General features: G+C 41.6%; 1 protein-coding gene across 1 annotated transcript in view; it reads right to left on the bottom strand.

Moving 5' to 3' along the window:
• LOC138638917 (zinc finger protein 420-like) overlaps positions 1-20,865 on the bottom strand; it is a 116,534-nt gene that overhangs the window by 68,808 nt on the left and 26,861 nt on the right. The window contains exon 2 of the mRNA XM_069728665.1: positions 16,579-16,731. Coding sequence (XP_069584766.1) covers positions 16,579-16,731 — 153 coding nt within the window. The remainder of the gene's footprint in view (positions 1-16,578; positions 16,732-20,865) is intronic.

The following is a 20,865-nucleotide window of genomic DNA, read 5'->3' as shown; positions in this document are numbered from 1 at the left end:
AAAGCTTGCAATTTATTACCATCTTTTCAGTTAGCCATTAAAAGGTATCAACCACTGAGGACTCTCAATTCTAAATATTTTTCTCTCTACTGGCTAACACGGTACCAAGATATATTTCTTTCCTGTATCTACAACTGTTGTCAGTTATCAGTTCAGCTGTCTGGCTTGGAGTGTGAAGGAGCGTAGTGTGGAGCTTGGAGGTTTATTTACAGAGATTGGTGTCTGCTGTTTTGGTTGCATGTTAAACCAGTTTTCCTTCCAAGTTTTTTCCTTCTCTTCCCTTCTCTGTGTTTACTCTGTGGTTGTTTGAGCATTTGGTGAGTTTGAGACTTTTAGTTACCTTGTCTGAATACCCTGTTTATTGTTGTATTTATACACTGGTGCAGTCCTCCTCCCTTGGGGGGAGAGGGGGCCACTGATAGGGCCTGCACAGGAGACAGGGATACGCTGGCGGCTCAGGCCTCCTAACCATCATAAGTACCCCTGAGATAAGGGAAAGCCAGGGCCCCATTATAGTGGCAGGGACAGGTGCGGGTCCCAGTATGCCATCCTGCCCCTTTATCGCCGTAAACGGCGTGACAGATATCCATAAAAAGTGTCGTTTAAAGTTTGCCACCTGGGAGACACACCAAACAGGTGGAAAAAGATGCTCTGGTCAGATGAAACCAAAATCGAACTTTTTGGCAACAATGCTAAACGATATGTTTGGCGTAAAGGCAACACAGCTCATCACCCTGAACCCACCATGCCCACTGTCAAACATGGTGGTGGCAGCATCATGGTTTGGGCCTGCTTTTCTTCAGCAGAGACAGGGAAGATGGTTAAAATTGATGGGAAGATGGATGGAGCCAAATACAGAACCATTCTTGAAGAAAACCTGTTGGAGTCTGGAAAAGACCTGAACTGGGACAGAGATTTGACTTCCAACAAGACAATGATTCCAAACAAAGCAAAACCTACAATGGAATGGTTCACAAATAAACGTATCCAGGTGTTAGAATGGCCAAGTCAGAGTCCAGACCTCAATCCGATCGAGAATCTGTGGAAAGAGCTGAAAACTGCTGTTCACAAACGATCTCCATCAAACCTCACTGAGCTCGAGCTGTTTGCCAAGGAAGAACGGGCGAGAATTTCAGTCTCTCCATGGACAAAACTGATAGAGACAGAACCCAAGAGGCTAGTAATCACAGCAAAAGGTGCAACAAAGAATTAAGTTACAGGGGCAGAATAATATTGCACGCCCCACTTTTCAGGTTTTGAATTTCCCAAAAATTTAAAATAACCAATAAATTTCGGTCAACTTCACAATTGTGTTCCACTTGTTGATACTTCACCAAAAATTTACATTTGGTATCTTTATGTTTGAAGCCTGATATGTGGGAAAAGGTTGAAAAGTTCCAGGGAGTTGAATACTTTCACAAGGCGCTGTACATATTACTAAGGGTCAGAAAAAATTCCTCCAACGTCTGAAGCGAGTGGGTCTCAGACAGGAGAGAAAATGGCCATGCTTGAGGGTCACCATGATAGAGCGAGATTATAACCCCCACCAGTTGCTCCTCGGTTCATGAGGTACAAGGCCGTAACAGGAAGAATAGTATACAGGCCTCCCTGAAAACAACAAACTTGTCACGCGTTCCCCTCTCAGAGAACCTGTCAGGCAAAGTGATCATGAGCTAAACTAAGGGTTGCCTGGGAGTCATTGTCCCCAAACCGGAGGTGTTCGGGTGCTGCAAAACGACAGTGCGGCGATCTGCCACCTCCGGGCTCAGCTGCTGCAGTGGCAATGTCAGAACAGTGATAGTTTGCTGAGTAAAGAGTTTACCTCTCCACTCATCAGATAATAATAGAAATATAGAAGAGTTTACCTCTCCACTCATCAGATAATAATAGAAATATAGAAGAGTTTACCTCTCCACTCATCAGATAATAATAGAAATATAGAAGAGTTTACCTCTCCACTCAGCAGATAATAGAAATATAGAAGAGTTTACCTCTCCACTCAGCAGATAATAATAGAAATATAGAAGAGTTTACCTCTCCACTCAGCAGATAATAATAGAAATATAGAAGTTTACCTCTCCGCTCAGCAGATAATAATAGAAATATAGAAGAGTTTACCTCTCCACTCAGCAGATAATAATAGAAATATAGAAGAGTTTACCTCTCCGCTCAGCAGATAATAGAAATATAGAAGAGTTTACCTCTCCGCTCAGCAGATAATAGAAATATAGAAGAGTTTACCTCTCCACTCAGCAGATAATAATAGAAATATAGAAGAGTTTACCTCTCCACTCAGCAGATAATAATAGAAATATAGAAGAGTTTACCTCTCCACTCAGCAGATAATAATAGAAATATAGAAGAGTTTACCTCTCCACTCAGCAGATAATAGAAATAAAGAAGAGTTTACCTCTCCACTCAGCAGATAATAATAGAAATATAGAGTTTACCTCTCCACTCAGCAGATAATAGAAATATAGAAGAGTTTACCTCTCCACTCAGCAGATAATAATAGAAATATAGAAGAGTTTACCTCTCCACTCAGCAGATAATAATAGAAATATAGAAGAGTTTACCTCTCCACTCAGCAGATAATAATAGAAAAATAGAAGAGTTTACCTCTCCACTCAGCAGATAATAGAAATATAGAAGAGTTTACCTCTCCACTCAGCAGATAATAATAGAAAAATAGAAGAGTTTACCTCTCCACTCAGCAGATAATAGAAATATAGAAGAGTTTACCTCTCCGCTCAGCAGATAATAATAGAAATATAGAAGAGTTTACCTCTCCGCTCAGCAGATAATAGAAATATAGAAGAGTTTACCTCTCCGCTCAGCAGATAATAATAGAAATATAGAAGAGTTTACCTCTCCACTCAGCAGATAATAATAGAAATATAGAAGAGTTTACCTCTCCACTCAGCAGATAATAATAGAAATATAGAAGAGTTTACCTCTCCGCTCAGCAGATAATAATAGAAATATAGAAGAGTTTACCTCTCCACTCTGCAGATAATAGAAATATAGAAGAGTTTACCTCTCCACTCAGCAGATAATAGAAATATAGAAGAGTTTACCTCTCCACTCAGCAGATAATAATAGAAATATAGAAGAGTTTACCTCTCCACTCAGCAGATAATAATAGAAATATAGAAGAGTTTACCTCTCCACTCAGCAGATAATAATAGAAAAATAGAAGAGTTTACCTCTCCACTCAGCAGATAATAGAAATATAGAAGAGTTTACCTCTCCACTCAGCAGATAATAATAGGAATATAGAAGAGTTTACCTCTCCGCTCAGCAGATAATAATAGAAATATAGAAGAGTTTACCTCTCCGCTCAGCAGATAATAATAGGAATATAGAAGAGTTTACCTCTCCACTCAGCAGATAATAATAGAAAAATAGAAGAGTTTACCTCTCCACTCAGCAGATAATAGAAATATAGAAGAGTTTACCTCTCCACTCAGCAGATAATAATAGAAATATAGAAGAGTTTACCTCTCCGCTCAGCAGATAATAATAGAAATATAGAAGAGTTTACCTCTCCGCTCAGCAGATAATAATAGAAATATAGAAGAGTTTACCTCTCCGCTCAGCAGATAATAATAGAAATATAGAAGAGTTTACCTCTCCACTCAGCAGATAATAATAGAAATATAGAAGAGTTTACCTCTCCACTCAGCAGATAATAGAAATATAGAAGAGTTTACCTCTCCACTCAGCAGATAATAATAGAAATATAGAAGAGTTTACCTCTCCGCTCAGCAGATAATAATAGAAATATAGAAGAGTTTACCTCTCCGCTCAGCAGATAATAATAGGAATATAGAAGAGTTTACCTCTCCACTCAGCAGATAATAATAGAAAAATAGAAGAGTTTACCTCTCCACTCAGCAGATAATAGAAATATAGAAGAGTTTACCTCTCCACTCAGCAGATAATAATAGAAATATAGAAGAGTTTACCTCTCCACTCAGCAGATAATAGAAATATAGAAGAGTTTACCTCTCCACTCAGCAGATAATAATAGAAATATAGAAGAGTTTACCTCTCCACTCAGCAGATAATAATAGTAATATAGAAGAGTTTACCTCTCCACTCAGCAGATAATAGAAATATAGAAGAGTTTACCTCTCCACTCAGCAGATAATAATAGAAATATAGAAGAGTTTACCTCTCCGCTCAGCAGATAATAATAGAAATATAGAAGAGTTTACCTCTCCGCTCAGCAGATAATAATAGAAATATAGAAGAGTTTACCTCTCCACTCAGCAGATAATAGAAATATAGAAGAGTTTACCTCTCCACTCAGCAGATAATAGAAATATAGAAGAGTTTACCTCTCCACTCAGCAGATAATAGAAATATAGAAGAGTTTACATCTCCACTCAGCAGATAATAGAAATATAGAAGAGTTTACCTCTCCACTCAGCAGATAATAGAAATATAGAAGAGTTTACCTCTCCGCTCAGCAGATAATAATATAAATATAGAAGAGTTTACCTCTCCACTCAGCAGATAATAGAAATATAGAAGAGTTTACCTCTCCACTCAGCAGATAGTAGAAATATAGAAGAGTTTACCTCTCCAATCAGCAGATAATAGAAATATAGAAGAGTTTACCTCTCCACTCAGCAGATAATAGAAATATAGAAGAGTTTACCTCTCCGCTCAGCAGATAATAATAGAAATATAGAAGAGTTTACCTCTCCACTCAGCAGATAATAGAAATATAGAAGAGTTTACTTCTCCACTCAGCAGATAATAGAAATATAGAAGAGTTTACCTCTCCGCTCAGCAGATAATAGAAATATAGAAGAGTTTACCTCTCCACTCAGCAGATAATAGAAATATAGAAGAGTTTACCTCTCCGCTCAGCAGATAATAATAGAAATATAGAAGAGTTTACCTCTCCGCTCAGCAGATAATAATAGAAATATAGAAGAGTTTACCTCTCCACTCAGCAGATAATAGAAATATAGAAGAGTTTACTTCTCCACTCAGCAGATAATAGAAATATAGAAGAGTTTACCTCTCCGCTCAGCAGATAATAATAGAAATATAGAAGAGTTTACCTCTCCACTCAGCAGATAATAGAAATATAGAAGAGTTTACCTCTCCGCTCAGCAGATAATAATAGAAATATAGAAGAGTTTACCTCTCCGCTCAGCAGATAATAATAGAAATATAGAAGAGTTTACCTCTCCACTCAGCAGATAATAATAGAAATACAGAAGAGTTTACCTCTCCGCTCAGGAGATAATAATAGAAATATAGAGGAGTTTACCTCTCCGCTCAGCAGATAATAATAGAAATATAGAAGAGTTTACCTCTCCACTCAGCAGATAATAATAGAAATATAGAAGAGTTTACCTCTCCACTCAGCAGATAATAGAAATATAGAAGAGTTTACTTCTCCACTCAGCAGATAATAATAGAAATATAGAAGAATTTACCTCTCCACTCAGCAGATAATAATAGAAATATAGAAGAGTTTACCTCTCCACTCAGCAGATAATAATAGAAATATAGAAGAGTTTACCTCTCCGCTCAGCAGATAATAATAGAAATATAGAAGAGTTTACCTCTCCACTCAGCAGATAATAGAAATATAGAAGAGTTTACTTCTCCACTCAGCAGATAATAATAGAAATATAGAAGAGTTTACCTCTCCACTCAGCAGATAATAGAAATATAGAAGAGTTTACTTCTCCACTCAGCAGATAATAATAGAAATATAGAAGAGTTTACCTCTCCACTCAGCAGATAATAATAGAAATATAGAAGAATTTACCTCTCCACTCAGCAGATAATAATAGAAATATAGAAGAGTTTACCTCTCCACTCAGCAGATAATAGAAATATAGAAGAGTTTACCTCTCCGCTCAGCAGATAATAATAGAAATATAGAAGAGTTTACCTCTCCACTCAGCAGATAATAATAGAAATATAGAAGAGTTTACCTCTCCACTCAGCAGATAATAATAGAAATATAGAAGAGTTTACCTCTCCGCTCAGGAGATAATAATAGAAATACAGAAGAGTTTACCTCTCCACTCAGCAGATAATAATAGAAATATAGAAGAGTTTACCTCTCCGCTCAGGAGATAATAATAGAAATACAGAAGAGTTTACCTCTCCACTCAGCAGATAATAATAGAAATATAGAAGAGTTTACCTCTCCTCTCAGCAGATAATAATAGAAATATAGAAGAGTTTACCTCTCCGCTCAGGAGATAATAATAGAAATACAGAAGAGTTTACCTCTCCACTCAGCAGGTAATAATAGAAATATAGAGGAGTTTACCTCTCCGCTCAGGAGATAATAATAGAAATACAGAAGAGTTTACCTCTCCACTCAGCAGATAATAATAGAAATATAGAAGAGTTTACCTCTCCTCTCAGCAGATAATAATAGAAATACAGAAGAGTTTACCTCTCCACTCAGCAGATAATAATAGAAATACAGAAGAGTTTACCTCTCCGCTCAGGAGATAATAATAGAAATATAGAGGAGTTTACCTCTCCACTCAGCAGATAATAATAGAAATATAGAAGAGTTTACCTCTCCACTCAGCAGATAATAATAGAAATATAGAAGAGTTTACCTCTCCACTCAGCAGATAATAATAGAAATATAGAAGAGTTTACCTCTCCGCTCAGCAGATAATAATAGAAATATAGAAGAGTTTACCTCTCCGCTCAGCAGATAATAATAGAAATATGGAAGAGTTTACCTCTCCACTCAGCAGATAATAATAGAAATATAGAAGAGTTTACCTCTCCGCTCAGCAGATAATAATAGAAATATGGAAGAGTTTACCTCTCCACTCAGCAGATAATAATAGAAATATAGAAGAGTTTACCTCTCCGCTCAGCAGATAATAATAGAAATATAGAGGAGTTTACCTCTCCACTCAGCAGATAATAATAGAAATATAGAAGAGTTTACCTCTCCACTCAGCAGATAATAATAGAAATATAGAAGAGTTTACCACTCCACTCAGCAGATAATAGAAATATAGAAGAGTTTACCTCTCCACTCAGCAGATAATAGAAATATAGAAGAGTTTACCTCTCCAATCAGCAGATAATAGAAATATAGAAGAGTTTACCTCTCCACTCAGCAGATAATAGAAATATAGAAGAGTTTACTTCTCCACTCAGCAGATAATAGAAATATAGAAGAGTTTACCTCTCCGCTCAGCAGATAATAATAGAAATATAGAAGAGTTTACCTCTCCGCTCAGCAGATAATAATAGAAATATAGAAGAGTTTACCTCTCCGCTCAGCAGATAATAATAGAAATATAGAAGAGTTTACCTCTCCGCTCAGGAGATAATAATAGAAATATAGAGGAGTTTACCTCTCCGCTCAGCAGATAATAATAGAAATATAGAAGAGTTTACCTCTCCACTCAGCAGATAATAATAGAAATATAGAAGAGTTTACCTCTCCACTCAGCAGATAATAATAGAAATATAGAAGAGTTTACCTCTCCACTCTGCAGATAATAGAAATATAGAAGAGTTTACCTCTCCGCTCAGCAGATAATAGAAATATAGAAGAGTTTACTTCTCCACTCAGCAGATAATAATAGAAATATAGAAGAGTTTACCTCTCCACTCAGCAGATAATAATAGAAATATAGAAGAGTTTACCTCTCCACTCAGCAGATAATAATAGAAATATAGAAGAGTTTACCTCTCCGCTCAGCAGATAATAGAAATATAGAAGAGTTTACCTCTCCACTCAGCAGATAATAATAGAAATATAGAAGAGTTTACCTCTCCACTCAGCAGATAATAATAGAAATATAGAAGAGTTTACCTCTCCACTCAGCAGATAATAATAGAAATATAGAAGAGTTTACCACTCCACTCAGCAGATAATAATAGAAATATAGAAAAGTTTACCTCTCCACTCAGCAGATAATAGAACTATAGAAGAGTTTACCTCTCCACTCAGCAGATAATAATAGAAATATAGAAGAGTTTACCTCTCCACTCAGCAGATAATAATAGAAATATAGAAGAGTTTACCTCTCCGCTCAGCAGATAATAGAAATATAGAAGAGTTTACCTCTCCACTCAGCAGATAATCATAGAAATATAGAAGAGTTTACCTCTCCACTCAGCAGATAATAGAAATATAGAAGAGTTTACCTCTCCACTCAGCAGATAATAATAGAAATATGAGTTTACCTCTCCGCTCAGCAGATAATAATAGAGATATAGAAGAGTTTACCTCTCCACTCAGCAGATAATAATAGAAATATAGAAGAGTTTACCTCTCCACTCAGCAGATAATAATAGAAATATAGAAGAGTTTACCTCTCCACTCAGCAGATAATAATAGAAATATAGAAGAGTTTACCTCTCCACTCAGCAGATAATAATAGAAATATAGAAGAGTTTACCTCTCCACTCAGCAGATAATAGAAATATAGAAGAGTTTACCTCTCCACTCAGCAGATAATAATAGAAATATAGAAGAGTTTACCTCTCCACTCAGCAGATAATAATAGAAATATAGAAGAGTTTACCTCTCCACTCAGCAGATAATAATAGAAATATAGAAGAGTTTACCTCTCCACTCAGCAGATAATAGAAATATAGAAGAGTTTACCTCTCCACTCAGCAGATAATAATAGAAATATAGAAGAGTTTACCTCTCCACTCAGCAGATAATAATAGAAATATAGAAGAGTTTACCTCTCCACTCAGCAGATAATAATAGAAATATAGAAGAGTTTACCTCTCCACTCAGCAGATAATAGAAATATAGAAGAGTTTACCTCTCCACTCAGCAGATAATAGAACTATAGAAGAGTTTACCTCTCCACTCAGCAGATAATAGAACTATAGAAGAGTTTACCTCTCCACTCAGCAGATAATAATAGAAATATAGAAGAGTTTACCTCTCCACTCAGCAGATAATAGAAATATAGAAGAGTTTACCTCTCCGCTCAGCAAATAATAATAGAAATATAGAAGAGTTTACCTCTCCACTCAGCAGATAATAGAAATATAGAAGAGTTTACCTCTCCGCTCAGCAGATAATAGAAATATAGAAGAGTTTACCTCTCCACTCAGCAGATAATAATAGAAATATAGAAGAGTTTACCTCTCCGCTCAGCAGATAATAGAAATATAGAAGAGTTTACCTCTCCACTCAGCAGATAATCATAGAAATATGAGTTTACCTCTCCGCTCAGCAGATAATAATAGAAATATAGAAGAGTTTACCTCTCCACTCAGCAGATAATAATAGAAATATAGAAGAGTTTACCTCTCCACTCAGCAGATAATAATAGAAATATAGAAGAGTTTACCTCTCCACTCAGCAGATAATAATAGAAATATAGAAGAGTTTACCTCTCCACTCAGCAGATAATAGAAATATAGAAGAGTTTACCTCTCCACTCAGCAGATAATAGAAATATAGAAGAGTTTACCTCTCCACTCAGCAGATAATAGAACTATAGAAGAGTTTACCTCTCCACTCAGCAGATAATAGAACTATAGAAGAGTTTACCTCTCCACTCAGCAGATAATAATAGAAATATAGAAGAGTTTACCTCTCCACTCAGCAGATAATAGAAATATAGAAGAGTTTACCTCTCCACTCAGCAGATAATAATAGAAATATAGAAGAGTTTACCTCTCCACTCAGCAGATAATAGAAATATAGAAGAGTTTACCTCTCCACTCAGCAGATAATAGAAATATAGAAGAGTTTACTTCTCCGCTCAGCAAATAATAATAGAAATATAGAAGAGTTTACCTCTCCACTCTGCAGATAATAGAAATATAGAAGAGTTTACCTCTCCACTCAGCAGATAATAATAGAAATATAGAAGAGTTTACCTCTCCGCTCAGCAAATAATAATAGAAATATAGAAGAGTTTACCTCTCCACTCAGCAGATAATAGAAATATAGAAGAGTTTACCTCTCCACTCAGCAGATAATAGAAATATAGAAGAGTTTACTTCTCCGCTCAGCAAATAATAATAGAAATATAGAAGAGTTTACCTCTCCACTCTGCAGATAATAGAAATATAGAAGAGTTTACCTCTCCACTCAGCAGATAATAATAGAAATATAGAAGAGTTTACCTCTCCGCTCAGCAAATAATAATAGAAATATAGAAGAGTTTACCTCTCCGCTCAGCAAATAATAATAGAAATATAGAAGAGTTTACCTCTCCACTCAGCAGATAATAGAAATATAGAAGAGTTTACCTCTTCGCTCAGCAGATAATAATAGAAATATAGAAGAGTTTACCTCTCCACTCAGCAGATAATAGAAATATAGAAGAGTTTACCTCTCCGCTCAGCAAATAATAATAGAAATATAGAAGAGTTTACCTCTCCACTCAGCAGATAATAGAAATATAGAAGAGTTTACCTCTCCACTCAGCAGATAATAATAGAAATATAGAGGAGTTTACCTCTCCACTCAGCAGATAATAATAGAAATATAGAAGAGTTTACCTCTCCGCTCAGCAAATAATAATAGAAATATAGAAGAGTTTACCTCTCCACTCAGCAGATATACGTACGCTACTCACCTGGTAGCAGTGTTTTTTCAGGAGCCATGACAGCACAACGAGAGAGGGGATCCGCCCTTCAGGGACAGGAAACCTACAGACATAAAAAGGGCGGCACCTCTCTCCCACGTCAGTTGTTTCCAGAGCATGAGAGGACCACCTTGGTTAGTAACACAGATGCAGTATACACATAAATATTTTTTATTATGCAAGTGAACATAAACTTTAACTCAAGATTAACAGGTTGTTGAATCATTCAAAACATAGGGTAGGGAATCTAAGGGTGCTGTCATGGCTCCTGAAAAAACACTGCTACCAGGTGAGTAGCGTACGTATTTATTCAGTCGCCATGACAGCACAACGAGAGACTTTCAGAGACGAAAGATTTTAGGGGGGGATAATAGCCTCTAGCACTCTTCTCCCAAACGTAAGGTCTGAGGAACTACACAGATCTAATCTGTAATGTCTAAGAAAGGTAGAAGGGGAAGACCATGTGGCCGCCTTACATATGTCTTCGATTGACACTTCTGACCTCTCCGCCCAGGAAGATGCCATGGCTCGCGTGGAGTGTGCCTTTATACCATCTGGAACTTCGTTGCCACCTGCGGTATAAGCGAGAGAGATTGCCTCCCTAATCCATCTGGCTAGAGTGTTTTTAGATACTCTAAGACCTTTTCTTACCCCTTGATAGGCTACAAATAAAGAGTTATCTTTTTTCCAGGAATTTGAAACTGTAATATATCTAAGGAGGCATCTCCTCACATCTAAGCAATGGAATTTACGTTCTTTATCGTTAGTAGGATTGGAGCAAAAGGAGGGAAGGACTACCTCCTGAACCCTGTGAAATTTAGACGCAACTTTAGGCAGATATAGGGGATCGGGTTTCAATATGACCCTATCCTCCCTAACTTGCATGTATGGTGGATGTCTGGAGAGTGCCTGCAGATCACTAACCCTCCTAGCAGATGTGAGAGCAACTAGCAGGGCTGTTTTGATTGACAGGATCTTCTCAGGAATAGTATCAATGGGCTCGAATGGGGCTTGCGTCAGGGCTGAGAGTACCAAATTCAGGTCCCATGGGACTAACCTTTGCTTAATAATTGGTCTAGACCTGGTGACTGCTTTAAAGAATCTAGCAATCCAGTGATTACTGGCTAAATTAAGATTATATAACGCTCCCAGTGCTGACACCTGAACTCTAAGAGTACTTGTGGCCAAGCCCATTTCCAGGCCTTTTTGTAAAAATTCAAGAACCTGGTTAATACATGGTTCTTGGTCAATTTGAGCCCCTGAAAAAGATAAAAATTTTCTCCATACTCTCACATAAATGCCCGTTGTGGATGGTTTTCTACTTTTAAGGAGAGTATTAACCAGATTCTGAGAGAATCCTTTCCCCCTCAGTAAGGACCTCTCAAGTTCCATGCCGCTAGGTGTAAGTTGGCTACTTGAGGATGGAGGATTGGTCCCTGGGAGAGCAGATCTGGTAGCTCTGGAAGAACCCATGGTTGGCAGACAGACATTTTTCTCAGCCAAGGAAACCAAGCTCTCTTGGGCCAAAATGGAGCTACCAAGATTACCCGGGCCTTGTCCTCCCGAATCTTCCTCAGGACTAGGGGAATCAGATTTAGAGGGGGAAAAGCATACGCGAGCCTGAAGTGCCAAGATATCAGCAGAGCGTCCAGAGCGTATGGGTTGTCTTTTGGATTTAGGGAGCAGAATAGATGTAATTTTTTGTTCCCTCTGTTGGCAAAAAGGTCTATCTCCGGACAACCCCACAACTGGATGATCTGACTGAAAATGGCTGGATTTAACGACCACTCCCCCTGTCTGAGCATGTTGCGGCATTAGATAGTCGGCTTTGGTGTTGATACTTCCTTTTATATGAAGTGCCGTCAGGGAGAGAAGATGTACTTCGGCCACCTGAAAGATATGATTTGCGACCTCCATCAATGTACTGGATCGCGTGCCACCTTGATGATTAATGTAGGCCACAGTTACCCGATTGTCTGACAAAAGCCTGACGTGTCGACCCTGTAGGGGTACAAGGAATCTATTTAAGGCATGTTTTACTGCCAATAGTTCTTTCATGTTGGAGGAAGAGTCCTGTTCAGACAGAGACCATAGTCCCTGAACCCAATCCTCCCCTAAGTGAGCCCCCCACCCTTTGGGGCTAGCGTCCGTAGTCAGCACCCTAGATATGTGATTTATCCAAGGGACCCCCCTGTGTAAATTCGAAGTGTGAGTCCACCAATCAAGTGAATGTACAGTCTCCGCAGAAAGTGTGAATTTACTGTCGAGGTGAGCATTTAGGCGACAGGAATTGTGTAACACGTCCCACTGTAAAGCCCTCGTGTGGAACTGTGCCCAGAGAACTGCCGGGATGCAGGACGTAAGAGAGCCCAAGATTGACATCGCACACCTGACTGATATTAAGGGATTATTTATTGCCCTGGTGACCAAATGCTTAACCTTAGCAACTTTTGTGTCCGGCAGGCGACATTCCTGCTGACTAGAGTCAATAATATATCCTAGGAATTCTTGTATTTTAAGGGGTTGAAGCCGTGATTTTTTGATATTGATCATCCAGCCCAATTTGTGTAACGCATCCATAACTTTCTGTAGTTGGTCTGAGCAATGCGACTCAGAATGACCCACAATTAGCAAATCATCCAGGTACGGGACTATTAATATATCCTGTTCATGCAAGTGTGCCATAACCTCCACCATGATTTTTGTGAACACCCTGGGTGCAACTGCGACTCCGAACGGAAGTGCCTGATATTGGAAGTGTTCTACTGTGCCAGCTAGTGAGACCGCCACCCTAAGAAATCTCTGATGATCAATGTGAATTGGTACATGATAATAGGCGTCTTTGAGATCTAAGACAACCATAAAACAGTGGTGAAAGAGTAGCTTTATTGCCGTCTTGACCGACTCCATTTTGAAGGAGGGTATGAACAGAAAATTATTCAGGCCTTTTAAATTAATAATGGTGCGATAAGAACCATCAGGTTTTTTGACCAGGAACAGAGGGGAATAAAACCCCCTACCTTCTTCGCCTGCAGGGACTCTGACCAGAACATTCTTCTGTTGGAGTTCCCGGACCTCAGACTCTAGTGCCAACTGCTCTGTAGAGGAGGAACGAACAGGTGTTAACATAAATTTGTCCCGAGGAGTATGGTGGAAGTCTAAGGTTAGGCCTTTTTCCACAATGCCTAGAATCCATGGGTTGTTTGTAATCTGTACCCAGGCTGGGTAGAAGGCCAAAAGCCTACCCCCCACCTGGTCCGCCAGTCATTGCGGTTTCTTAACTTCTCGTGAAGGGTTAAACATAAAACCTCTACCCCTTCTCCTGCTGTTGTCATATCTAGTAGATTCTCTGTTGGAGTCTCTATACGGCCTTCTGCGGTTGGACCATCCTCTATTATAGTCCCGTCTGTAGAAGGGTCTTCCAAGGAAGGGAAAGCGTTTTTTACTATCCCCTGCTTTTTCCAATAGCTCGTCTAGGACCGGTCCGAACAAGTGAGCCCCTTCACAAGGAATGCTACATAATCTTGTTCTAGCCTGTAAGTCCCCTGGCCAGCATTTTATCCATAGTGCTCTCCTGGCTGCATTGGATAATGCCGAGGACCTGGCGGCTAACCTGACCGAATCTGCTGAAGCATCTGAGAGGAAGGCTGCGGCATCCTGGATTGTGGACATAGAGGACAATATCTCCGACCTAGGGACTTTATCTCTGAGTTGATCTTCGAGGTGACCTAACCAAACCATCAAGGATCGAGCGGTACAAGTGGCTGCAATGGCTGGCCTCAGAGACCCCGCTGAAGTCTCCCAAGCCCCTTTAAGGAAAATGTCGGCTTTCCTATCTAATGGGTCTTTCAAATTTCCCAAGTCGTCGAAGGGGAGAGACGACTTTTTGCATGCCTTAGCGACTGCTGCATCCAACTTCGGGACTTTATCCCATGAGGACGAAGCCGTTTCTTCAAAGGGATACCGTCTTTTAAAGGCTGGCGGAAGCGACCCCTTCCTTTCCGGTTTCTTCCATTCTTTTGAGATTAGCGATTTGATCTTGTCAATCACTGGAAAGGCTCTCCGGGATTTCCGCTCAATACCCCTGAACATAACATCCTGAATGGAACATTCCGATTGGGTATCTTCTATCCCCATTGTGTTGTTTACTGCTTTGACCAGATGGTTAACCCTTTCTAGGGACAAACAGGCTCGAGCAGACTCCTGATCCTCAGAGGAGGAAGTGGACGGAAGAGACCCTGAGCTCAGCTCACCCGAATCCGAATCTACCTCAGATAAAGGGGATGACCTTTTAGCTTCTGTCCCCCGGGATCGGGATCTCTCTGCACCTTTAATTTCCTGTCTCACCATCTCTCTTATTGTAGAGGTTAGATCAGGCGCCTCCTCCTCCAGTAAACGTTGAATACACATTTTACATAACTTCCTCAAATGTCCATCTGGAAGTGGCTCTGCACATTCGGCACACTGCCTATGTTTGGCTTTGGACAAACTTTTCCTCCCCTGATAGAGGAAAAAGACAAGGGGAACACAACCATCACTAAGTGGACTTTCACGAAGCTCACTTACCCCGTCCAGTAATGAGTGGTACCGTAGATGGGGGATCCTTCGAAGCCGGCAAATCTTTACGGGCTGAGGATTTTGGAACAGAGATCCGTGCCTCCTTAGCTCCACCAGCGCGGCTACTGCCACTAGACCGACGCTGGGAGCTTCTACGAGGCTTATCTGGCTGCTGCTGCGGCTCCTGCTGCTGCTGCGGGCTGATAGTTCCTTCTGGCGACTCCATTATGGAATGGGTGAGGAACTCTGATCAACTCAGCTTGCCGCATTAAATACCCCCAAGGTACCGCCCCCGGATGGGGGCCAGCAGGGAATCCCAGGTGGTCAATAATCGTCCGCCGCTGTGCTGCGCTACCCTTCCCTAAAGCCCCGACCGTTCCCGCAGCTGGGCGCCGCCATTAGCCGGAGATGACGCTACCGCGCATGCCCAGCCGCGTCATCCGGCCGCGCCGCTCGCCGCGTCATCCGGACCCGCCCCCTTCAGGACGCGGCGGCGGCGCCAAGCCGACACGCGGACCAGGACGCCAGCAGACCCCTCTCCGGACCAATGCCGCGTCCCCGCTCGGACCAGCGTGACTCCCGGGACCCCAAGTAGCCAAGCACCTCTTCATAGGTACCTCTGCGCTGCGGACACCCGAGAAGCTAGCCTTAAGTCAGAGGCTGCTTCCTCCTGCTGACACCTACACCGCGCAGTGCCCCTGCCGTGTGGTGCTTCCTGCCTCCTGGACGGGCCGAGGTAGGGGACCCCCGCTACCTGTACCGGGCCGCCAGGAGTGGGGAATTTTCTTATTTCGACCCTCTTGTCAGGGCCTGTCTGCAAGAGGTTCCGCTGTCAGGGACAGGAAACCAAACTGACGTGGGAGAGAGGTGCCGCCCTTTTTATGTCTGTAGGTTTCCTGTCCCTGAAGGGCGGATCCCCTCTCTCGTTGTGCTGTCATGGCGACTGAATAAAATAGAAATATAGAAGAGTTTACCTCTCCACTCAGCAGATAATAGAAATATAGAAGAGTTTACCTCTCCGCTCAGCAAATAATAATAGAAATATAGAAGAGTTTACCTCTCCACTCAGCAGATAATAGAAATATAGAAGAGTTTACCTCTCCAATCAGCAGATAATAGAAATATAGAAGAGTTTACCTCTCCACTCAGCAGATAATAATAGAAATATAGAAGAGTTTACCTCTCCACTCAGCAGATAATAGATATATAGAAGAGTTTACCTCTCCACTCAGCAGATAATAATAGAAATATAGAAGAGTTTACCTCTCCGCTCAGCAGATAATAATAGAAATATAGAAGAGTTTACCTCTCCGCTCAGCAGATAATAATAGAAATATAGAAGAGTTTACCTCTCCGCTCAGCAGATAATAATAGAAATATAGAAGAGTTTACCTCTCCACTCAGCAGATAATAATAGAAATATAGAAGAGTTTACCTCTCCGCTCAGCAGGGAGATGATCTCTAAGGTGAAGTCTATGATTCTTCTGGAAATATTGTTCTCGTCTTCGTCCATGTCTGGTTCGTCATTCGGGGATAAATCTTGGTGGTGTGAATGGATCTGGTTCTTCGGTGTCTTTATGACAGGAGGCTGTAAATCATACAAGGACATCGTCAGTCACATACAGATCTGATCTCATTGCACAGTGACATTTACAGATTATTAATAGGTATTTTACACCTGTCCATCAGGTGAGACTTTCCACCTGTGAGGACCGGGCTTGTGCTTTCCACCATCCTATAAAGACATCTGAAGCCTCGGTTCCTTATGGCCTTCATGAATATAGGGGGTCCGTGTAGAAGTTTAGGGGTCTCTAATATGATGGCACATAGCAGAATCCGTACCTGTATAACTAGTAAAGTCTCTCCCTGTATCTGTGCGGCTCCGTCACATCCCTCAGTCTTTGCCTCTAGTGAACCTGTCCACTTGGAGAACGCTATTTCTACCATTTCAGGAGTGATCTGTGGGTGAATAAGGTGACATTGTGTTAGGATCTGCTTAGTTTGTGGGATTAGGCAGTTCAGCGGTTAATCTGGACGGCCTCACTATGGGATTCTGGGAGACTTCTTATAGCCTCATTGTGGGGTCATTCCTCGTGGCTTATACTCTGACCCTTGGCAGAGTGTGTGTGACCCTGTTGTGCCTGTGCTGGTTCTGATCTGGTTCTGTCCCCGTTTAGAGTTCTGTCTGTCCCTCTTGTACTGCGCTGCTATCTCCGTGTATGACTCCTTGCTTACGTTCTGACTATTCTCTGATCGCCCCTTCTGTACCGCGCCGCCCTCTCCGTGTATGACCCCCGCCTGTCTGACCCGAGTTCCCCTCTCCTCTACTTCAGGTTCCCTGTAGAATCCTGCTCTCATCTCCAGCAGCAGGACGCTAAGCTCCGCCCCCTGTGGTCACATGATCGCAGGTCCTTCTGTTTTCTGTCATCCTCAGCACGCTGCTCAGGTCCTGTCTGCCTGAGCTTTTCCTGCAGTATCTGACCCCGGGCTCTCCCGCAGTGTGGGTGAGTCATCCTGTTCAGCCGTGGCAGTGCGCTGGTGCAGACAGGATCCTGATATTATAAGTGACCATACATTTTTTAGGGTTGGGAAAAATTGTGTTTTTCTGTGCAAACTAGCAGCATGGATCCCCTGCAGACTGGCCGATCAGGTCAAGCATCTAACCCAAATATTCGAAAAGCTCAATATGGAACAGCACAGGTTGGCCCATACCCAACAGCAGTTGGTGGACACTGCAGGGGGCCGTTGCGGCAGGGTCTCTTGGTTCCGGGAGTAGGGATGTATCTGTGGTATCCCTTGAATCTCTGGTCAGATTACCTGATTTCTTTTCAGGGGATAAAAAGGGCGTTTAGGTCCTTCAGGGAGGGATGTAAGCATTTTTTTTTTTTCCTTTACGGCCCGTTCCTCTGGGGACGAGTTCCAGAGGGTGGGGGTCATTATTTCTTTACTGCGGGGTGCCCCCCAAGCATGGGATTTTTCTCTGTCTCCCACTACCTGCGAGAGAATGATAGTCGATGCCTTCTTTGAAGTCTTGGGCCACATATAGGATGACCCTGACAGAGTACGTATGGCTGAAGATATGGTCATGAGTGTGCGTCAGGTTAAACGCTCGGCTGAGTGGTTTTGTGCAGAGTTTCAACACTTGGCAGCGGAGGTCTCATGGAATGATGCCGCCCTTCGGGGCTTATTCCGTAGAGGCTGGGCCAAACGCCTCTAAGATGCTCTGGCCCTCCATCCACCACCTGACACCTTGGAGGATGCCATTACTCAGGCCGTGCGCATGGACCGCAGGCTTCGGGCTAGGGGTGTCATGCAGTCTGAGACATCCCTATTTTCCAGCAGCAAAGAGACTAGTGTCGCTCCTGAACCCATGGAGATTGGCGCCACTTCGGTCAAGGAGATTGAGAGGAGACAGCGCCGGGAGAAGCAGCTCTGTTTTTATTGCGGGGAGTCTGGTCATTGGAAAAAGGATTGCCCCTCGTGCCCATCGTCCTCCGTAGCTACGGGTAACGACTAGGTCTGGGTAGTGGTCGAGGAGGCTGCCCGGACCTGCAGGTACTTTCTTCCTCATGTCCTAAAGTTTTTCTAAGGGTTGAACTGCTGGTAGACCATGTCCGTTTTTTCTCTACAGCACTGGTGGACAGTGGTTCATCACTCAACCTGGTCAGCTCCGATGTCATTTCCCAATACGAGATAGGGATAGTCAGGCTTCCTACACCACTTAAAGTCGTGGCTATCAACTCATCTCCTATTACCCGATCGTTTCTGAAAAGTTTGTGTTGAAAATTGGTTCTTCACATGCGGAAGAATATTGAATGTTTTGTCATGGACAAATTACCAGCAGGGCTGGTGCTGGGCATGCCGTGGCTTTGGTGCCATAACCCAGTGATTGACTGAGAATCTGGGGAGATTGTCAAGTGGGGGTCCAAGTGTGCTGACTGTTACCATAAATCTATTTGTTGTGTGAAAAATCGCAAAACCTGTCTGTGTCTTCTAATAGTCTGGAGGGTATTCCGGAGTACCTGAGAGACTTTGAGGACGTGTTTTCTCAGAGTGAGGCTGAGGCGTTACCCCCTCATAGGCCATTTGATTGTGCCATTGATCTGATTCCTGGAACCAAATTGCCCAAAGCTCGCCTGTTCAATCTGTCTGGCCCCGAGCGCCTAGCTATGAAACAGTATATTTCTGAAAGTCTCCATAAGGGGCACATAATACCCTCAGTTTCCGTGGTAGCAGCGGGTTTTTTTTTTTTGTTTTTTTTTATTAAGAAAAAAAGATGGCAGCCTACATCCCTGCCTCGGCTTTCGAGAACTAAATAAAATTACTGTGAGGAACACATATCCCCCAACATTGATTCCTGATCTCTGTAGCCAGCTCTCTGGCTCTAAATGGTTTTTTAAACTGGATCTGAGGGGGCTTACAAACTTAAGAATACAAAAAGGGGATGAGTGGAAAACGGCTTTCCTTACATCTGAGGGGTTGTTTGAAAATCTAGTAATGCCATTTGGGCTCACCAACGCACCCGCAGTGTTTCAAAATTTTATCAATGTGGTATTTTCGGATCTCATTGGCCGTTTTGTAGTGGTATACCTAGATGATATCCTGTTATATTCTGTTGACAGTTTCCTATTTCTTGCATGTTAAAACAGTGCTTCAGAGGCTCAGAAAACCAATTGTTTGTCAAACGCGAGAAATGTTCATTTTTTGTTTAGGAATTGTCATTTCTAGGTCTGATAATTTCACCTCAGGGGTTTCGCATGGATCCCAAGAAAGTGCAAGCTATTGTGGAGTGGGTCCAACCCCGGGACCTTAGGGGACTCCAGTGCTTCTTGTGATTTGCGCAAGTTTATTAAAGGTTTTTCACAGGTGACTAAGCCTCTCACGGACCTCACTTGTAAAGGGGCAGATGTCAGAAACTGGTCCTCGTTAGCTAAACAATCCTTTCTAATGCTAAAAAAATGTTTTTCATCTGCTCCTATCCTGGACCCTTCCAAACCATTCGTGGTTGAGGTGGATGCTTCCGAGGTGGGGGTGGGGGCAGTTGTCGCAAGGACCAGTTTCTCTGACTAATCTCAGGTCCTGTTTAATCCTACAGATAACTTACGGAGTATTAACACACCCAAATGTAAAAGTTGCTAACAAATTTATTAAATCTCCTGTTACATAAATGACACAATTACAAAAAAGTCACAGACTTGACATAAAATGTACACGAGTAGTTCATGTGCGGCAGACAGAACACGCCACATATACCACCTCGGGTGCAGACTAGGCATATACCCAAAAGCCTATCAGGGATGTAGTAGTCCTTCAAAATATCCTTTCCTATATAAAGTGCATAGTGCCTCCTACATCTGCCCAATAGCACTACATATTATAAACTGAATGGCATCTTAGAATAGTAAAAAGGTGCATAGCCTGTCTTACCCGCGTTAGTCCAGGTGTCAGCGTCCGTCCGTTTATAATATGTAGTGCTATTGGGCAGATGTAGGAGGCACTATGCACTTTATATAGGAAAGGATATTTTGAAGGACTACTACATCCCTGATAGGCTTTTGGGTATATGCCTAGTCTGCACCCGAGGTGGTATATGTGGCGTGTTCTGTCTGCCGCACATGAACTACTCGTGTACATTTTATGTCAAGTCTGTGACTTTTTTGTAATTGTGTCATTTATGTAACAGGAGATTTAATAAATTTGTTAGCAACTTTTACATTTGGGT

Source organism: Ranitomeya imitator, chromosome 5, assembly GCF_032444005.1.
Source record: "Ranitomeya imitator isolate aRanImi1 chromosome 5, aRanImi1.pri, whole genome shotgun sequence".
Taxonomy (NCBI): domain Eukaryota; kingdom Metazoa; phylum Chordata; class Amphibia; order Anura; family Dendrobatidae; genus Ranitomeya; species Ranitomeya imitator.
The sequence above is the reverse complement of the archived record's forward strand: the minus strand, read 5'-3'. Positions and strand labels throughout refer to the sequence as shown.